The sequence below is a fragment of the Lycium barbarum genome, chromosome 4 (assembly GCF_019175385.1).
Source record: "Lycium barbarum isolate Lr01 chromosome 4, ASM1917538v2, whole genome shotgun sequence".
NCBI classification, from domain to species: Eukaryota; Viridiplantae; Streptophyta; class Magnoliopsida; order Solanales; family Solanaceae; genus Lycium; species Lycium barbarum.
The window spans coordinates 146,597,569-146,617,802 of NC_083340.1; the positions used below are offsets into that span (position 1 = coordinate 146,597,569).

A 20,234-nucleotide genomic window follows, 5' to 3' on the forward strand; every position below is an offset into this window, starting at 1 on the left:
TTTCATGCCCTTAGATTTAATGTCATTATTTATCATGCTAATTTTGAACACAAAATTCTGCCCATGCAAAACTTTACCTTATGGCGGGCAGAATTTTCCCTTCAGGCCAAAATCTGCCTTAAGGCAGAGTTTTGCATTGGCAGAATTTTAAATTCTGCCTTAAGGCAAAACTCTGCCTTGCGAATTCAAATATCTGCCTTGCGATTTTTATTTTTTTTTACTGAGCTGGGGTTCGAACCCAGAACCTCGTGATATTAGGCGAAGGGAAAAAAGTAAAGACAACCAATTTGAAGGGCAAAAATTAAAGACCATCCCAAATGAAGGGCAATCCGCGCAAAAAAAAAATCATTTTCTAGATTGTTTTTAAAAAAATTGTCACGTAGGCACCACATAGAATAAGTTAAATGTCAGATGGCGTCGATGTCACCAAATTCTAATGACTAGACTTACTTATGTGGGAATATGTTAGAAATGAAGAGTATTCTTTGCTAATGGTAGGGGTATATTTGACCCCAATTTGTAACAGGAGGGCTATATTTGACTATTTTGACTAATGGAAGGTAAAATTAGCCAATAAATTAAAATAGAGGGGTATATTTGACTTTTTTTTCCTTTATAAAAAGTTTAATAAAAATTACACCATAAAATTTACTTGAAATAAGAGATACGGATTACAAACTTTCGTCCCTTTCTTTTATGGCTTTTAACATATATATATATATATATATATATATATATATATATATATATATATATATATATAACTATTGTTTTGGTGAATGGCTATTACAGTATATATAAAAATCTTTTCTTCTTTTTTCTCTTCCTCTTTTTGTTTTCCCATTCATCAAACAGATTGAAAGGCCTTTTATCATTAGTCTGCACAAGCGTTCATTAGCCTGCACAAGCGTTACTTTTTCTTTTCCTTTACTTACCAGCAATTTCTTCCCAAGATTCCTTTCTTTTTCTTTTCTTTCTTTTCCCTATTTGCTTCCTGCCCTCTTTTCCAAGAAATGCAGAAGAGAGGAAAAGTATATGCATGAAACTTCTCTACACTTTCTACAAAAATTTACCAAGAAACATACTAAAAAATATCAGTTTTGTGATTTTAAAAAAAATTATACAACCAAACACAACACATTGTACTTGCGTAGTTATATTTTCAGTTTACACCCGCATAGCCAACTATTTTTTTTATTTTTTCGCAACAGTATTTATACATACTTCTATGCACTTCCTAGAAAATTTAAGGAAAAAACTCATTTAGCATTTCAGCATAAGCTTTTATAGGAACTTTGCAACTCTAAAAGATTTTGTTGGAAATAATACTTCAAAATTGTAAGAAACCAAATTTGATTAGGATTTAGCATTTTAATTCATGTCTGGTTAGAATTTATAGTCAAATTAATATTGAAATAGATTTTTCAGTTTTGAGTTAAAATAGATTTCATACTATTTTAAATAGGGTGCTCCTCGCTATTACAAGAGAAAACAAAAAAATACAACTTATAAAAACTATGGCCAAACAAACTCCAATTCCAGCCCCGACTCCGAAATTCCAAAAAAAAGTGAAATAGTTTTTGGTTTCTATGGCAAACGCTTACTAAATGCAGAACAAAACAAATGTTTCTTTTTTATTTAAAAAAAATTCAAAATTATGCCCTTTCCCAAAAGTAAACGGAAGGTTGGAAGAGGGTCTTGAGATGGGATTGTTCCCACTCCATTGTTTCCCAACAATTTTCATCAATACTGAATTCTCTAAGGGCTGGAAGAGGATGTGCATTTGTAGTGGGAGCATAGAAAGACAGCCTCTTCATCTTGTGGCAGTCCATATATTTCATCGATTCAAGGGAATCATAGATGAGTTTTCCCTCACAGATACTCTTCAATTTAGGCAGGTCGAACGGTGTGAGCCATTTTAGCTTTGGAAGGATGAGAATGTCACTACTTGTACCTAATTGGCTACTTCCATCTTGGTCTGTTGCTTCCTCTCCTATTATCCCTTCCATCTCATCACAATCAATTACCCCAAGCTTCTCAAGGTTTTTAAGATCCTCCAAGATCACCCGCGGAAACAACTTCTTCATCTTATGGCACTTGGAGATAACCTCTAGAATCTCAATTTCATGTGGAAGAAGCTGTGAAATGCAATTTTTCCTTTACAAAGCCCAACAAGATTGGGCAGACAAGAAACAGTCAGACTATAGAAACATAAAGTAGTCTGACGGAAAATTGTCCACCAAGCAGCTACTCAGCCCATGGCAGTTGCTAATCTCTAGAATCTCAATGCCATGTGTAAGAATAATTGATGTTGGTGAGATCAAAATGTTTGTTCCAAGGTTTCACTATCATTGGCCTATTGTTGATGGTGTAAGGACCAGCATGCAGAATTTCGTGCATATCCTCCTCAGTTTGAAATTTAACAATATAGTAGCCATCATCATGTGAATACAGGTTAGGGTTGGCCACACTAGACGAATTTTGGGAGATATATCTCGACATTGCATTGTATCTAGGGGTCGACCCCTACCTCGACCTTGTTCCTTAGCTTGTTGTTGATTGTTCGCCTGACCTTTTGACCGTCCCCTCGCCATAGATGACCCACCGGTGCACGTTAACTAACGTACGTCAGCAAGAGAGCGTAAAATATTCGATTTTACACTACTAATTTAAGATTTGACCCATCTTCAGTTTGGATTAAATTTAAAAATATTTACTACTAATTTTTTTTGAGTAACCTAATAGTGTAAAATATTATTTTCATTGACGATATATAAAACTTAAATTCTTTTCTATATTAGCACAGATTTGACATTAATGTATTTGATAGAAGTTTTCCTTCATTACCCAAACCGATCGAAAAATCAAGTCTTGGACATTTTCAACCCATAAAATATCAAATGGAAGCTTTTACTATTGACCAAATACAATACGAAGACAAACGCAATCTTATAAAAGAAACATAAATGAGAGAGACATATATAGAATGAATAACAATAACCTATTTTTCTAAAAAAGCTTAACTCCATGCACTAACGATATGATTTCATCGCATCATCAGGTTAAAATGACCTATATTTCTTGAATTATTTTGCTGCCTCCATTTTTCTCTTTTGCGTTCGAACAACCAATTAATTGGCTCTAGATCCGAATAGAAAGGAAATATTTCAGTAGGGTAGTGGACCTTGTCCAATTTAACCACATGACAACTCGAATCTTGTTCCTTGTAAAACAGCGATACATTATAATCCATCAACAAAATTGTTTCATAGTTGTAAAACTCGATTGGACTAGGGTAATTCGTCACCATTTTGATGCTTTCAATCTCAACTTCTTTCACCTTCGTCCAAAAGGGATTTCTAGTATTCTCAATGCACCAAAGCTCTAAGATTTTACTCCAAGAAAAACAATTGAGTCTCAACTTTCCTTCATATGAAATCAGTTTCTTGTATTTACAATCTTCGTTTTGGGTCACTTGTTCCGGAAGTTCAAATCTTGGATACGCTTCTTCCCCATCGTAGTTTAGGACTAATACTTGATTATCAGTTGTGAGAAGATAAATCAAACCACTTGCATTAACGGGTAAACAATGAGAATCGAAAAAGACATCTTTAGAGAGTGAGATTATATTTGCTTGTCTCCATGCACAAGTCTCAGAGTCGAAGATTTCAACCAAATAATTGCCAGGTCCCATGTGCCTAAATATAAACATATCCAAATGAAGGAATCTAATAATAATGACTACCAAAAATGGATGGAAAGAAAATCAGACTATAAAAAGAAAAGAATTTAAAAGATGTATTTTATCATCAAGGTTTCTAGATCCGCCTTCTACCTCGTCTTGCTTTTGTTTTTCCAACAAAAAAAAAAAAAAAAAAGTTTTATCTTGGTCAATCCTGCATAAAAAGCTCACCACCCTGTTTTTTGAGTTTCACCATACGTTGCCATCTCTAATGGTTATTTTTTTTTTTAAATGGAGGAGATTACAAGATAAGGAATCTAACTCTCACCAACAAGGTAAAAAAGTTCAGATAACCAACCAACTGTACTACTAAGATTCCCCTCTAATGATGATATAATTTTTCTGTTTCAAGTTTAATGAATGGTCAAGAAAGCTTTAATGTCCTAGAGTAATATCAATACATATGCCATATTTCCTTTTGAGCATAAACATAATAGCAGAAGAAAGCTTTACTTTCCAAAGCTTCAATCCCTACTCGTCTTGCATGGGCTTAAAAGTCCATATCATCTCTGGTACAATCCTATTTTATTATCCTTTCTCTTCAGACAAAAGCAAACATTTTCCTTTCACATCACTCAGTAAAAGGAAAAGAAATTACACTGATCTGAAACCATAGTATCTCTAAGCTTGCTCTATATTGAGATTCTAGTTTTAGTTGCAAGTAAATAAGAAGTAGCTATATATCGACAACACACTCTATGTGCATATTCCCGATCTGTTTCTGAACATAAAGAATATAACAGACAATTTACAGAAGCATACTCCTGGCTATCAGCAATCTCTATGCTGCTTGAGGCCAAGGTTAAAAACGACGAAGCACTTTAGTTTCTTACTATTCATATCTGTCTTGATCACCGGCTTTCTATGTATCGCAGTAGTAGTAGCAGCCGCATAATGAACTGGTTTCTGGAGCTAAAGGAAAATCATTGCTTTTACTTTTTGTTGTGAGAATACAACAGGTACGAAGCTAAAATCTTGACATTGTCAACAGAACATTAGGCTACAAATCTAATTTCTCACTGCTTATGCTGATTGAGCTGTTGCTATCATTTGAGCCATGATGCTAGCATACTGTACAGCTGTGTGTTGTGAAGTGTATTGATCAGACAGGCCAAAATCTGAAAAAATTGGTTCAATGTGCACAAAATGACCTGGTAATGATCTTTTTCCAAGAGCTTCCTGCCATATGTCAAAGAATTCACCCATAATCTGGTGTGATTTCTCCCATGAGGAAATCAGAAGACACTCCATCTACAAAAGAAACCACTCGTGAGACCAGCATGCGTATAACAGAAAGCTTAAAATTTGTGGAGTACAGTTGCAATTCAACAAAAGCACTGGAAAGTTTAGAACACCAAATTAACAATGCATACTGATAAGAAAATCATTGTCTCCATCAGCATTTTGAGAACCTGAAAACAACAAGATAGCTCCCACACAGCGTCACATACCTAAAGCACGCTGCTACCAGAGAAACCACCAACTATTGACTTGATTCTATCCATTCCATTGTACTTTTTTTTCCATCTCTTTGTTCAGCATTATGAAAAGGACACAAGTAGTAATTACTTTTCTAGATGAAGTGCAATAAATGAATTCCTCTCCATGCAGAATAACAAGCATAATAGATCACAGAAATCCTACATGGCTATGTTCCATAAAAGGCTTAACCACATAACAAGCATTGAACTGACAATAAATATAAGAAATTATTTCATACCTCAATAACTATTCCCCACAACTTCTCAGAGTGGATTGGAACAACTTTGCCCACTCACAGCTGGAAGTCACCAAGCTGATACTGAAACCCCTATATAAGTCAATTACCTTAATAAGTATTATGAAGTAGTGCTAAGTAAGCCCTTTTTTAAAATTCTGAAAGATAAACCAAAGCAAGGCAAACAGTGGCAAGTATAGAATATATGTTCTAGGAATCACCATAGAGAACAGATAAAGTCCTGTTTAAAACAGTAATAGTTGGCCAATGGCCGCCCAACTGGATGACAGAGTTCTATTAGAATTGAAGCTGTATTTTATGACTGATTTATGATTAGAGGAACTCATATGTAGTCCGTTAAACAGTAATCATCTTGAAGCTCTTCAATCTTCACTTATTTATTTTAGGTAAAAGTTATGTTAAAGTGGGGAAGTTCTTTAATCTTACAAAGCATTGATTACTGAAGCACAATAAATGCGGATAAAATCACTCATAGACACTTAGATTTACAAAGCCAAGACTGTGGATGGTGCTAAATAAGTTAATCATCCTACTGCAGTAAGAACAATAATACAAACCTCAAAATTAAGTGCAACCCTCGTTTTGTAAGACTGCAGCTTCTACATTATCGTCTGAATTGATGACTCTGCTTCTAAGATCATCCGTTGCCCTCTAATTACAAAGTAATACTTGTTGGCTGTTCTTGAAGTGAAATTCCCAAAAAATCTCGGGGAAACTCCACTGCATTTGCTTGTTCTTAACAATCTAATTTCTAACAGCTTGTGCTGATTGGGCTGTTGCTATCATTTGAGCCATGATGCTAGCATACTGTACAGCTGTGTGCTGTGAAGTGTATTGAACAGAGAGGCCAAACTCTGAAAAAATTGGTTCAATGTGCACAAAATGACCTGGTAATGATCTTTTTCCAAGAGCTTCCTGCCATATGTCAAAGAATTCACCCATAATCTGGTGTGATTTCTCCCACGAGGAAATTGGAAGATACTCCATCTACAAAAGAAACAAGCAAATTGTGAGGTCAGCATGCTCATAACGGAAGCTGCTTAAAATTTGTGGAGTACAGTTGCAATTCGACGAAATAATTAACAAGTTAACAAATAATACGATTAGAAGAAAAACAGAAGATTATGCTGAAATAATTTTTTTTTTTTTTAATTTGGTTTATGAAAGAATGTTGTTCGTGTAAAGGTGTATCGTCTTATCTTCCCTTTCCTCATCTCCTCATTCTACCTTAAATTAAGACCAACCTGGAAAAACCTACCAGCGGAAGTAGGCAGGTGATTTCCTACTAATCTGCTCTCAACATGCATCAGTTCTGAAATTATTGAATGCAAGTGAAATGTTTGAAACAGTTCATACTAAATCATTGTCTCCATCAGCATTTAGAGAACCCCATTGCCCATTGAGGTCAGAACACAGCATCACATACCTAAAGCACACATTGTACTTTCTTTTTTTCCATCTCTGCTTCTTTTAATGTGAAAAGTAAGAATCAAGTTCCTTCAGCCAAGCCCATTGCCCATTGAGGTCTCAAGTAAAAATATGTTTATGTGACCATCTTTTAGCACTAAGAAAAGGACACAAGTAGTAATTATTTTTCAAAGGAAAGCACAATAAATCAATTCCTCTCCATGCAGAATGACAAACATAAATGGCTTAATCACATAACAAGCATTCAACTGAGAATAAATATATGAAGTTATTTCATACCTCCATAACTATTCCCCTCAAGTTTTCAGAGTGGATTGGAACAACTTTTCCCACTCGTAGCTGGAAGTCACTGATACTGAAACCCCTATCTGAGTCAATTACTTTAATGAGTATTATTAAGTAGGGGCTAAGTAAGTCCTTTTTTATAATTCTGAAGGATAAACCAATGCAAGGCAAACAGTGGCAAGGATGGAATATATCTTCTAAGAATCACCATAGAGAATAGATAACATTCACCATCAACATATAATCCTTTTGGTATTGCAAGGAACAAGCTTGGCCAGTTCAACTGAATGAGTCCTGTTTGAAAAAGTAGAGTTGGCCAGTGCACCCAACTGGATGACATAATTCTATAAGAATTGAAGCTGTATTTTATGACTAATTTTATGATTAGTGAGGAACTAATCATCTTGAAGCTCTTCAATCTTCACTTTCTTTTACAAGGTAAAAGTTATGTTAAAGTGGGGAAGTTCTTTAATCTTACAAAGCATTGATTATTGAAGCACGATAAATGCACATAATATCACTCATAGACAACTAAATTTACAAAGCTAAGACTGTGGATGGTGCTAAATAAGTTAATTATCCTCCTGAAGTAAGAACTATAACACAAACCTCAAAACTAAGTGCAGCCCTCATTTTGTAAGACTGCAGCTCCTCCATTATCGTCTGAATTGATGGCTCTGCTTCTAAGATCATCCGTTGCCCTCTAATTACAAAGTAATACTTGTTGGGCTGTTCTTGAAGTGAAATTCCCAAAAAATCTCGGGGAAACTCCACTGCATTTGCTTGTTCTATTAAGACAAAAAAAAATAAAAAAAAATCACTCCACAATCAAATCTCCTAATGAGGTGCCAAAGTACTCAGAGATCCCATGCAAGATTGCCTCCAGGGTAGTGGTAAGAGGGCAACACATCATTTGTGAGTTAGAAGTGTATCACAGGTTCAAAGCCCACCACAGACAAAAGCTAAGTACATAAATGGAGAAGTAGAGCGATGGGGGCCCATTATACATTTATACATCGAGTTTCGAAATTGTGCACAACTGCCCCCAGGAAATTTCTCGATTACAAAAAAAGATAACATTTGAGGTTGAAGCAGCTTCACATGTGCAATATCAAGTGTGACTAGCCTGTAAATGAATAGTTTAAACTTAAATCACATGTGCAATATCAAGTGTGACTAGCCTGTAAATGAATAGTTTAAACTTAAAACTGCTAACAAATACATCAATGATTCCCTGCATCTGTTACATGTGACGTGTGAGTTAGACGTGCATCACGGGCTCAAAGCCTATCTGAGCCCATTATACATTGAGTTTTGAATCGTGCACCACTGCACTCAAGAGATTTCTCGACTATAAGAAAAAGACATACGAGGTTGAAGAAGGTTCACATGTGCACAATATATGCAGTATCAAGCCTAACTAGCTTTAAATGAACAGCTTAAACTTATTACTAACATATATATAAATGCTTGCGTGCATCCATTATATATAGCGTAGAAGAATCAGAGTTTCTCTCCCAAAGGCCAAAAAGCATTGTGAGCCTCACTACAGGCTGCTCAATGGGTGCACTAACTTTTCTTTTCTAATTTTTTACCCAGTAAATCTTCACATCCTTGCCCTAGCTCTTCATTTACAATTTATTACCATGTAAATGTTCAAACACACACACACAAAATTTCCTCTATGAGTTTACCACTCTTCCAAAAGGTTGCTTTAAGGAAACGGACAAATCAATCAATTAACTATACTAAGTTGGGGTCGGCTATACGAATCCTCCTCAACCATTTTGCTCTATTCTTGACCAAAATCATTCCAATACTACTTATAAATAATTTACCTTACAGAAGAGTAAACCTTCCCAAAAATCCAATTTTTTTAATGAATCCAGATAAAAAAATGATCACCCCTTTATAGTAAATCACAGGTATAAACAAAAAATGCACACATACAACATGGTTTATTAAGTAATTAAATACCTCTTAAGCATGGGTTAATAGAAGTTAAGGTTGTGTTCGGTATGGAGGAAAATATTTTTCATGGAAAATGTGTTCTTGGAAAATAAGCGAATTTCTTACTTATTTTCTCATATTCAGTTGGTTAATGGAAAACATTTTTTGGGAAATACCAACTCACCCCACACTCCACCCCCACCACCCCACACCCCAACCCACCTTACCCCACCCACCCCAAGAACCTACGCCACCGCCACCCCCCACCACCCAAACCCCACCCCCAATTGGGTAAGAAGAAGATCACCCCTTTACAGTAAATCACAAGTATAAATAAAATGCAAAAATCCAATTTTTTTAATGAATCCAGATAAAAAAAAAAAAAGATCACCCCTTTACAGTAAATCACAGTTATAAACAAAAAATTCAAAGATACCTCTAAGCATAGGTTTATAGAAGCTAAGAGTAGCATTGTTTAATACCATTAATACTTTCAACACATTGAGATACTTCACTCACTATTTGACTGTTTACTGTTGTCCCTGCATTTGGCTGCCAATGCAAAACCCTACCCATAAACAAAATAAATATAAACATACACACAAAAATCTATAATTAATGTTAAGTTTTTAGTGAAATTAAAAAATGGTTACCATTTGATTGGCATTTTGTTGATTGCAGATACACTTCCCTTAGAGCCCTTTGGCTCTTCTTGGATGAAAGAATTAAGGGAATCTTGAAAATGACAAATGTTGTCCCATATGTTTAGGGGTAGGTTCAAATAGTCCTAAAAATATGCACTTATCAGTTTTGATACTTCATGTTTGCCAAAATTTTAACACTTTTTAGTTTCTGTCGAATATTTAACAATTTATGCAACATAAAAAACTGCATTAGATACTAAAAAGATGTAGAAATTACACCTTAAAAAATTACATAAGACTCTAGAAATAAATTGAAAATATCGGAACCTACAAACAGTGGCGGAGCCACATAGAGCCGAGGGTGTTCATTCGAACCCCCTCGGCGGAAAAAAATATTATTTTTACAAGGTTAAAATTATTTTTTATGTATATAGTAGATGTTGAACCCCCTTAGGCTTCTTCGTATGTTTACTTTTTTATATTTTTAAACCTCCTCGGCCGAAATCCTGGCTCCGTCACTACCTACAAAAATTAAACCTCTGTATATGAGTTCTTGCTAATTTTTTTCTTAGTTCTCGTCAAATCTAATAAATAGAGTTCGGTAAATATTTAACTGAGACAAAAAGTATTAATTTTTTTCAACTTTAAGGATTGTTTAGTGCATAATTAAGGGGCTATTTTGAACTACCCTCAAACATAAGGGACCGACTTTATTATCTTCTCAAGATCTATTATTCTCTTCGTTTGAATTCATTTGTGTTACTTTCCTTTGTAGTCTATTTAAAAAAAAAAAAAAAAAGGAATGTCATTTTTTACTTTTAGTGATCTTTTACACCAATATGCTACACGATATATGTGAGATCACAAGATTTAAAAGTTTTTTTTATTTTCTTAAACTGCTGAGTCAAATTAAGACAAACAAATAAGCGAATGGAGTATCATATTTATTTGATTAACAATTAAGGTTCATTAAGAAATTTGTTTGTATTTATCCAAGTGATTTGACAGTATAAATTATATACGGAAATTCAAGTCGAATAAATAAATACGGATCATATTACATTATGAAACTCTTCCAGTAATTTTTTCCATTTAAGTCTTGAACATAATACTTAATAACTAAAGAGGGAGCAAAATTAGGTACACCAAAATATTACATTTTTTTAAGTTATTAGCGTAATTTAATTAATTCTAATGGGTTATTTTCTGTCACTTCGCATAGGGAAAAGAACAAAACATAAAAGTTAGCGCAATATCAAATGCTTACAATTTGGGAGTATGCGAAATATTTCCCTTTTTGTCTTGTGATGAGGTAATGAATGAACAACTATCATTAAATCATATATGATAGAAGTTGCGCATAAACAAGAAGAAAGAAATAAAGTTGAATCATTAACAATAAAGGGTTGTTTCGTAATATTATATAGTAAGAAAATAGGAGAAGTTACATAAATATAGTAAATGAGTAAAATATTTCATAATTCACAATTATTAACTATATCACATAATCTGCAATAAAATAATTACCGTATAAACGAGTAAGTGAGAAACAAGATGGATCAAGATAAATTTGAAGCTCAACAAAGGAACATTCCATGAAGTAAACACGGGGTTCTGAAAATAAGGAGAAAAAAAAAAAAAAAAAGAGTTAAAAGAAAAGAAACAGAGGTATCAAAACTTAAAATTCTATACTACAATAATATAATACAATACAATTGCTTAAACACAGAACAAAACTCAAAATGGATTGTTATCCTCACCGGCGGTACCCACAGTTAACGTAAGGTTTGGAAGAGGGTCTTGAGATGGGATTGTTCCCACTCCAATGTTTCCCACCAATTTTCTTCAGCATAGATTTTTCTAAGGGCCGGAAAAGGATGCGCATTTGTAGTAGGAGCATAGAAAGGCAGCCTCTTCAGCTTGGGGCACTTATGAAAAGTCATATATTTAACGGAATCACAGATGAGTTTTCCCTCACAGATACTCTTCAATTTAGGCACGCCGAACAGGTCGAGCAGTTTTAGCTTTGGAAGGATGAGAATGTCACTACTTGTACCTAATTGGCTACTTCCATCTTGGTCTGTTGCTTCCTCTGCTATTATCTCTTCCATCTCTTCACAATACCATACCTCAAGCTTCTGAAGGTTTTTGAGATCCTGCAAGATAGCCCGTGGAAACAACTTCTTCATCTTATGGCACTCTTTGATAATCAATTCTGTTAGACCCGAGAAGGTGTGAGATGCAATATTTCCCTTACAAACCCCAACAAGATTTGGCAAAGATTCAACCCTCAGACTATGGAAACATATGCAGTGTGGATCTGTAGTGGTATTTCTACCAGAGGGCACATTGATAATCCATTCTATGTCATCACAATGCTTGATTTCGCAGGTCAAGCCTCTTATAGTAGACTGTGACAGAAAAGTGTCCACCAAGCAGCTATTCAGGCCATGGCATTTTTCAATGCGTAGAACTTGAATGCAATATGGAAGAATAATTGATGTTGGTACTTCTCCTCTACCTGCTTCAATGGTGCAATCTTTTACGACCAATCTTCTTTTTTTGATTTTATGATTTTCATAGCCAAAGCTATAGTGAAAGGACAAATTTGGCCCTACGAGTATGTCATACCACCAATCTTTCTCATAGTTACGACGACTTCTCATGAACTTGTTGAAGTTATGCAAATCGCAGAACCGGCCTCCAAATAGTTCGAGCAGCTCCAAGCTGGCTAAGTCTTCAACTCGTGCATTCACACATAGAGGAAGATTGAGGTATTGAAGCTGAGAGAGTTTAGGTAATATCTCCTTTAACAGTTCATCAATATATAAAAATATTCCACCCATATTTAGAAATCTAAGCTTGACCAAGTTTCCCACGCCTTGAGGTACTTCCTCAAGCCAAGTGCCAGATAGATCTAACACTCTCAAATTTTTTAGCTTTCCCAGTGGTGGTATAGATCTGAGCTCTTTACATCCGCCAAGCAAGAGTGCTCTAAGACTTCCCAAGTTAGATATGCAACTCGGCAAATACATAAGCTCTGAGTTGTAGGTCAAGTCGAGAACTTGGAGGTTGTTCATATGCTGAAAGAAAGATTCTGGGATCCTTCTCAAACTACAATTATACAAAAGCAAGGTTGATAATGTGGGGCAATTGGGTGCCATGTCTTCAGGGATTCCCTTTATCTCGCTTTTGATAAAAGAGACTTTATCCAAATCAAATGTCCAATCTTGCTCCTCCGGCACTTGCGATCCTATTCCAGCCCTTACCATGTACCTTGGTTTAACATTTGTGATCCGCAATGCCATTTCCCTGAGTAAATCATGCATCTTTACAACATGCATCCTTACACCTTCGTCTATAAAAGAAATAGCAGCTTCAAGCAAGCAGACCTTCACTAGTTTATTCAATATGGTATGCCCCTGGTCAAACTCTTCTTGCCTACTATCTCCCTTCACCAGTCCCTCCATGATAAATCTACCAATTAGTTCATCTCTATCAATTACAAAATCCTCAGGATACAAAGCACAGTACAAGAAGCACTCTTGCATATTTGTATCTCTCAACCGATCATAGCTATACTGCAGTACCTTGAAGACATCACTTTCCATGTCATCGGGAAATTCTTTCAAAGCATTTCTCCACTCCCTTATATCAGTCACCCCTCTCATGCTTCCTGCCAACGTGATGAGCCCAAGTGGTAAGCCCTTGCACCTTCTTGCCATGGATTGGGCAACTGGCTCGATATCTGGACTGAGCACAGTCTCATCTCCTAGATTCTTCCTGAACAACTCCCAAGCATCATTAGTATTGAGTTTCTTCACTTCGAGTAGCTTCTGACAACCCATCTTTTGGCAGACTTCACGCGAGCGAGTAGTTAGAATCAGTCTACAGCCTTCCACACGAAGAGGGTCACCCAACTTGTCTAAGCTAAGGCGATCCCAGACATCATCCAATATGATAACAATGTTCTTCCTTTCTTCAAATGCCCGGTTTAATTTGGCTGCCCTTCTAAGCTCATCAACTTCATCTGAAAGGTCCAGATTTACAATTTTGGCAAGATCATCTTGTAATCCTTTGATGCTAAACCCCTGAGAAACAGTAACCCAACGGACATGATAACGAACCTCATTAACAAGACGATTATGTATATGCTTTGCCAAAGTCGTTTTGCCCACACCTCCCATGCCATATATACCGATGCTTGAGACATTTTCAACATGTAACCACGTCCAAATCACTTCTAAATTTTGTTTTGATTTTTCCTCTTGAACTTGAGGCGCCAGTAAAAGACACTCCTCGCTCTCATACACATCATGTACGAGCGTTCCAAAATGTTTACTTTGCTCAAGAAGTTCTCCAACCCTTCCATTCCTCTTCTCCAAAGCACCAACATTTTTCTTCCCTCTTGCTACTTCTTTTAACGCATGTAATCCTTCTTCGACCTTCGTAACCTCGTCAAACCACGAACCAACCTCTCTTTTCCTCTTCTTCTTCCCAGATCGCTCTCGATTCTCAACATCTGTCTTCACATCAAATGCTCTATCTGATAATAGCTTTACATTTCTTTCCAGAGTTTCCAAATTCTCATTGAAGTCACTTCTACTTTTGAGCATCTTAAATCCAAAATCTAATACCATCCCAGCAATAGCTGCCATGATCTTCCAAAAAGCACTGCAATAAACCAAAAGAATGTAATTCAGTTGCAGTGGCAAAAATCAAAATCAACATGTAATTTACTAAAAACATTACCCTCCACAACACTCTTCCACTTTGAGATATAATCAACATATTTGACTACTTCTATACTATTTACAATTTTCAAGAACTCAAATTTAATAATTTATATTTACCATCACACGACATTTCAAGTTCCTAATTCCTGAAAGCAGAGATAGAATCACACATGAAAATTAACTTGATTAGCTTAAGGAGATTCCTTGTTTTTTTTATATATATTAAAAGAGAAAAGAAAATAATTAACTAAGTTGTAAGTAATACACGTTTAGTAAACACATTTAGTTAAAAACAAATTACCTTTTCAGCTGCTCAGCAGTCAGATCTGATGTCAACTACACAATGAAAAAGAAGAACAATAATTAGCATGGAAGTTTATATTTAAAAAAAAAATAAAAAATCTGGAGATGAAGTTTAAATTATCAAATAAAATGAAAAAGAAGCACAAGACATACTTAATTAAGGCTTAAAGAATCAGTGGTTACCTTTGATCTTCAAGAACGTAAGAAATCAAAAGCACTTTCTTCTATAACTATAAATGGGGGGAAATACTGATTGGTTTTGGTCAACGTCTTTCTTGGACATAACTCTTTTGTAAAGATATTTCTTGGTGGGGGTTGGTAGCGAGGGAAAAGGAATTTAAAAAACAAACAAAAAAAAAATGGGGAGAAAAAGAATTTTGTTAGACAAACTGTTTTCTTTTTTCCAGAAAATGATTGGAACAATGTTTTCTAATATCATTTCAAAAAAAACATAAGATGTAGCCCTAGTCACTATCATTGAAAAATGTTCAGTGGCTATTCCCCACTGAATAAGAATAAAAGTAATTTTTTGTGATAACTATTTTCCCAGCGTTTCAATAGGAACATGTTTCTTGCTGTGTGTTTTTCCAGTGAGTTGGTTCAAAGATGAATGAGGTGGGAAAATCATGTTTTATAACACAAATTTTTCACTAAATGCCAGCGATAAAAAGCCTCCGTTTCTACTAATGAGTAATTTTTTATTTTTATTTTAAAGTAAAAATTATGAATCAAAATTTACAAAGCAATGGTTGACATTAGAGAAATGCATTAAAGTTTTTCTTACTCTTTTAGCCATCTAATGTGGGAATTTATTGACCCAATTAATCCAAACTCATCAAGGAATTTACTCAGAAAGACATCTATTTATTTTTTAATCTCATCAATAAAAGTAGTGCAAATATATATATATATATATATATATATATATATATATATATATATATATATATATATATGCCTTGATTTGTACTCCTCCTCCCCCTCCCGCTTTTTCTTTTTTCATATGTGTACAATTGAAGACTCGTTGCTTATTTGTGATTGTTTTAAATTGATTTTGGCTGAAGAAACTTGAAAAGCCTTGTTTGTCGAAGAAGAGAAAGTGGATTTATTAACTTTTGAAGGTTTAAGTTGGAAAATTATTGAGACTAGCATTAAAAGGTTGGATATCAAATTTGGAGTTGATTTGGATTAATTTTGAAGAAAAAACATGTTGCTAAAATTTCTACGTAACAAGTTATGGTGTTAGGATTTTGAGCAAAAATCCTTGACCATCACCATAACTTGCTATTAAGACAAATACTGCACAGTATCTAATAATAAGTCCTGCAACCCGCCATGATTTTGCTTTAAAACTCTGATGAACAACTATTTTTGCACCATTTTTTTTAACGAGGCCAAATTTTAAACGGTAGCATCTAAAGATTCTATTTGTGCAAATCACCCAAATTCATCTAGCATGTAACCTATTTAAAGGAAACACTTTTTGCTTGGAATTTCTCAAATTAGAGAGCTCATAATATTGAAAGTATCTCATTCATCTCACCAAACCGATAAATATATTTTTTTTCTTTTTCTTATTTCTTCCTTTGCCTTTCATTTTTATTTTGCACTCCTATTTCCCATTGACCTGCACAAATGTCACTTGCATTTTCTTTTCTTCCCACGTTCTTGGAATGTTCCTTTATGCTCCTTCCCCATCTTTTCCATGAAAGGAGGAGGATAGGAAAATCAACATGAATGAAACTTCTCTGTGCTTTCTGGAAAAAAAAAATAAGAAGAAAAAACAAGACATTTTTATTTGAAACTAACCTTTTTAAGTACAGTCAAACCTTTTTATAACAACATTGTTGGGTTTAAAAAAAATTGTTGCTATAGTGAATGGATGTTATAATATAACAACATTGACATCTAGTTAATATTTCTCTGTTATAGGCAAAAAAAATGCATAAAATCTAAGTTTTCTTTACTTGCCAAAATTCTAAACTTAATCACACTTTGTATAACGAAAAAAAAATCTTTTAATGATGAAAATACAAAAACTTTTAATGATAAAAATTTATATTGATATAATATTATATTGATATAATATTCTTTGTATAAATAGTCTATTAAAGTATCAAATATTTGGTCAAAGTCTCTATATCTATTCTTTTCAATAGGAACCTGTTTCTTGCCGTGCTTTTTTCCAATAAGGTGGAAAAATCGTGTTTTATAACACAAATTTTAACTGAATGTCGGTGGAAAAAACCTCTATTTCTAGTAGTGAGTAATTTATTTTTAAAAAAAGTCAGGAAAAATTATGCCTCAAAATTTACAAAGCAAAGGTTGATATAAGAGATGCACTGAAGTTTTTCCTCCATTTTTTAGCCATCTAATATGGGAACTTATTGACTCAATTAATTCAAACTATGTGGGAATTTACTCAGAAGGACATCTATTTATTTATTTATTTTTGTACCATTTTCTTTTAATGAGGCCAAAATTTAAAGTGCAACATCCAAAGATTCTATTTGTGCAAATCACCCAAATTCATTTAGCATAAAATCTATTTAAGGGGAGAACTTCCTATTTTGAATTTCTCAAACTTGAGAGGCGAAACCTCTAATTAAGATTGAAGGTATCTCATTCATCTCACCGCACTCGATAATATTCTCTTTTCTTTTTTTGTCTTTTTCTTATTTCTTCCTTTACCTTTCATTTTTTTTTTACCACTCTTATTTCTTCCTTTACCTTTCATATTTTTTTTCCCACTCTTATTTCCCCATTGACCTACACAAATATCACTTGCATTTCCTTTTCTTCTCACTTTCTTCGAATGTTCCTTTCTGCTCCTTTCCCATCTTTTCCATGAAAGACGGAGATAGGAAAATCAACATGCAACTTCTCTGCACTTTCTTAAAAAAAAAAAAAAAAAAAAAAAAAAAAGAAGAAGAAGAAAAAAAAGAAGAAGATATTTTTATTTGAAACTCACGTTTTCTCACAATACAAGTCTAATCAAACCTCTCTATAACAACATTATTGGGTTCAAAAAAATATTGATGTTATAGCGAATGACTATTATATACCTATAATAACATTAACATTTAAATAATGTTTCGTTGCTGTAGGCAAAAAAAATACATAAAATCTAAGTTTTCGTTTTACTTGCCAAATTCTAAACTTAATCACACTTTGTATAACGAAAAAAAATCTTTTAATGATAAAAATATATATTCATATATAATATTCTTTGTCAAAATAGATGATTAATCATTATATTGCAAAAAAATGAAGATAACTATTATAGAAATGTAATTTTACGAAAAGTGTACTATTATAAAGATGGTTATTGTTGTTATAGATAAAAAAAATTGTTATAGAGGTAAAATATAACATAAAAAATCAGTTCAAAGAAAAACTTGATTGTTAGGTGCTATATCGGATGCCATTATAGAGAAGCCTGACTGTATATATCTACGGGAATACAAAAAAGGGGTTAGTTTGGTAGAACATTACTGATCTTTCTGTGTGCGAGTTTATCAACCAAGATGTTTTGTTCCCTGTAGATGTGTTATACTTATGGTTCACCCAAAACAGTGGAATAAAGTGAATTGCCAATTTTAAGCATAGTAATTAGTTCCTTTTGCATCCAAATACACGAAGATTTATAAAATATTCAAAATTTAACCGTATTCTAATCAAACTTTAGACTTGCGGATTTGAAATAAGGAGCAATATTTGAAAGTAGTTTAAGCTTTGACTAATTAAGATATGTTCCACCCATATCTAGAAATTTAAGCTTCCCATGCCTTGAGGGACTTCCTTAATACCAGTGCCATGAGGGAGAAATTGGGTAAAAGAAATATGGTGCACGTGATTAAGTATTTTATGTACATATTTTTTATAATTGATGTAATATTATTGCTTGGCACCCATGCTTCAAAGGGTTGAATCCCGCACTTGATTGAATGCTGCTTTATTTCCCTAAAGAACCAGGGATCGATTCCAGTTAGTACTTACTTTTTTCTCCCTTTGATCCAACACCCTCAGATTTTTTAGCAATCCCAGTGGTGGGAATGATTTGAGCTGTTCACAACAGTAAACCAAGAGTGCTCTGAAACTTCCTAAGTTAGATATGCAACTCAGCAAATTCATAAGCTCGATCTGAGTTGTATCTCGAGTCGAGTACTTCGAGGTTGTTCATGTGCTATAAGAAAGATTCAATTTAAATTTTCGTCCAGTTCCTTTGGGTTGCAAGAGAGTTTCTGTAAGCTCTTTGTGACAGTCTTGGTTACAACTTCGATAATGAGTTTCATATGCACACACCAGCTATCTTCTCCAACTTATTTTCCTCGTTGATACAATATAATGCCTCACCTGTAGATTTCTTTCTCTCTTCTTTGTTTTGTGTGAATTACAACGCTTGTTAAGCGTAGAACAAAGAACTTGAGATTGGCAAAATGTAAGTTTTGCTTTTCTTTCGTGATTTGCTTTTCTTTCGTGACTATATAATCCATTAGTTCTAAATTTGCTGTAAAAAAATCCTTTCTTGTTTTTTTCTGTCTTTGTATCGCTGATTTCCTGCAAAGGATACGTGGTTAGACATGTCATCATTTAAACTGAAACCTAACACCTCCATGATAAATCAACAAATTAGTTCCCATCTACCAATTATATACTCCCTCTGTTTCAATTTATCGGGCTTGATTCGAAGTACGAGGATCAAACTAACTAATAATCTATGTGAATTCGGATATAGAATTTCCATAAAAGTTACATATTTAGAAACTGCATAAAAAGTACTAGAAGTCACATTAGTTGAGAATTCAAAATATTTGAAAAAATTATGATCAAAGGATGTCCAAATAGTAACTAAGACAAACAAATTTGAAACAGAGAGAGTATTTTTTAGGATACAAAGCACAGTACAACAAGCACTTCTGCATATTTGTATCTTTCAGCCGATCATAACTCTTTCAAAGCATTCTTCCACTCCCTTATATCAGTCACCCCTCTCATGCTTTCCGCGAAAGTGATGAGCCTGAGTGGAAAGCCCTTGCACCTTCTTGCCATGGATTTGGCAATAGGCTCGATATCTGGACTAAGCACAGTCTCGGACCCTAGACTCTTCGTAAACAATTCCCAAGCATCCTCAGTATCGAGTTCCTTCACTTCTAGTAGTTTCTTACAACCTATCTTTCGGCAGACTTCATATGAACGAGTAGTCAGAATCAGTCTACAGCCTTCCACAACAAGAGGGTCACCCAACTTCTCCAAGCAAAGGCGATCCCGGACATCATCCAATATGATAACAATGTTCTTACTTGTTTTGAACGTCCGACTTAATTTGGCTGCCACTTCTCTGCTCATCAACCTCATCTGAAAGATCCAGATTCATATGTTTGGCAAGATCATCTTGTAATCTTTTG

The 20,234-nt window shown here is 34.3% G+C and overlaps 2 protein-coding genes and 2 pseudogenes across 3 annotated transcripts; all 4 read right to left on the reverse strand.

The window, feature by feature from the left end:
• Positions 1 to 4,423: 4,423 nt before the first annotated feature.
• LOC132638003 (mediator of RNA polymerase II transcription subunit 20a-like) lies at positions 4,424 to 6,216 on the reverse strand (annotated as a pseudogene).
• Positions 4,424 to 9,899, reverse strand: LOC132636911 (mediator of RNA polymerase II transcription subunit 20a-like; annotated as a pseudogene).
• On the reverse strand, positions 9,626 to 15,110 carry LOC132636908 (probable disease resistance protein At4g14610). Of its 2 annotated transcripts, XM_060353986.1 has the most exons (4): positions 15,010 to 15,110; positions 14,825 to 14,859; positions 11,548 to 14,461; positions 9,626 to 11,401 (listed from the first exon to the last, which is right to left on the reverse strand). In XM_060353986.1, exon 3 carries the CDS (start codon positions 14,443 to 14,445, stop codon positions 11,563 to 11,565), a length of 2,883 nt encoding a protein of 960 aa, XP_060209969.1. In that variant the 5' UTR covers positions 14,446 to 14,461; positions 14,825 to 14,859; positions 15,010 to 15,110; the 3' UTR covers positions 9,626 to 11,401; positions 11,548 to 11,562. The 2 variants fall into 2 exon arrangements, with proteins under 2 accessions (XP_060209969.1, XP_060209968.1); XM_060353985.1 differs by having other exon boundaries at positions 9,626 to 14,461.
• A 4,660-nt stretch (positions 15,111 to 19,770) lies between these two features.
• Positions 19,771 to 20,184, reverse strand: LOC132638004 (probable disease resistance protein At1g61300). The gene has a single exon (XM_060355002.1). It carries the CDS (start codon positions 20,182 to 20,184, stop codon positions 19,771 to 19,773), a length of 414 nt encoding a protein of 137 aa, XP_060210985.1.
• Between the last annotated feature and the right edge of the window lie 50 nt (positions 20,185 to 20,234).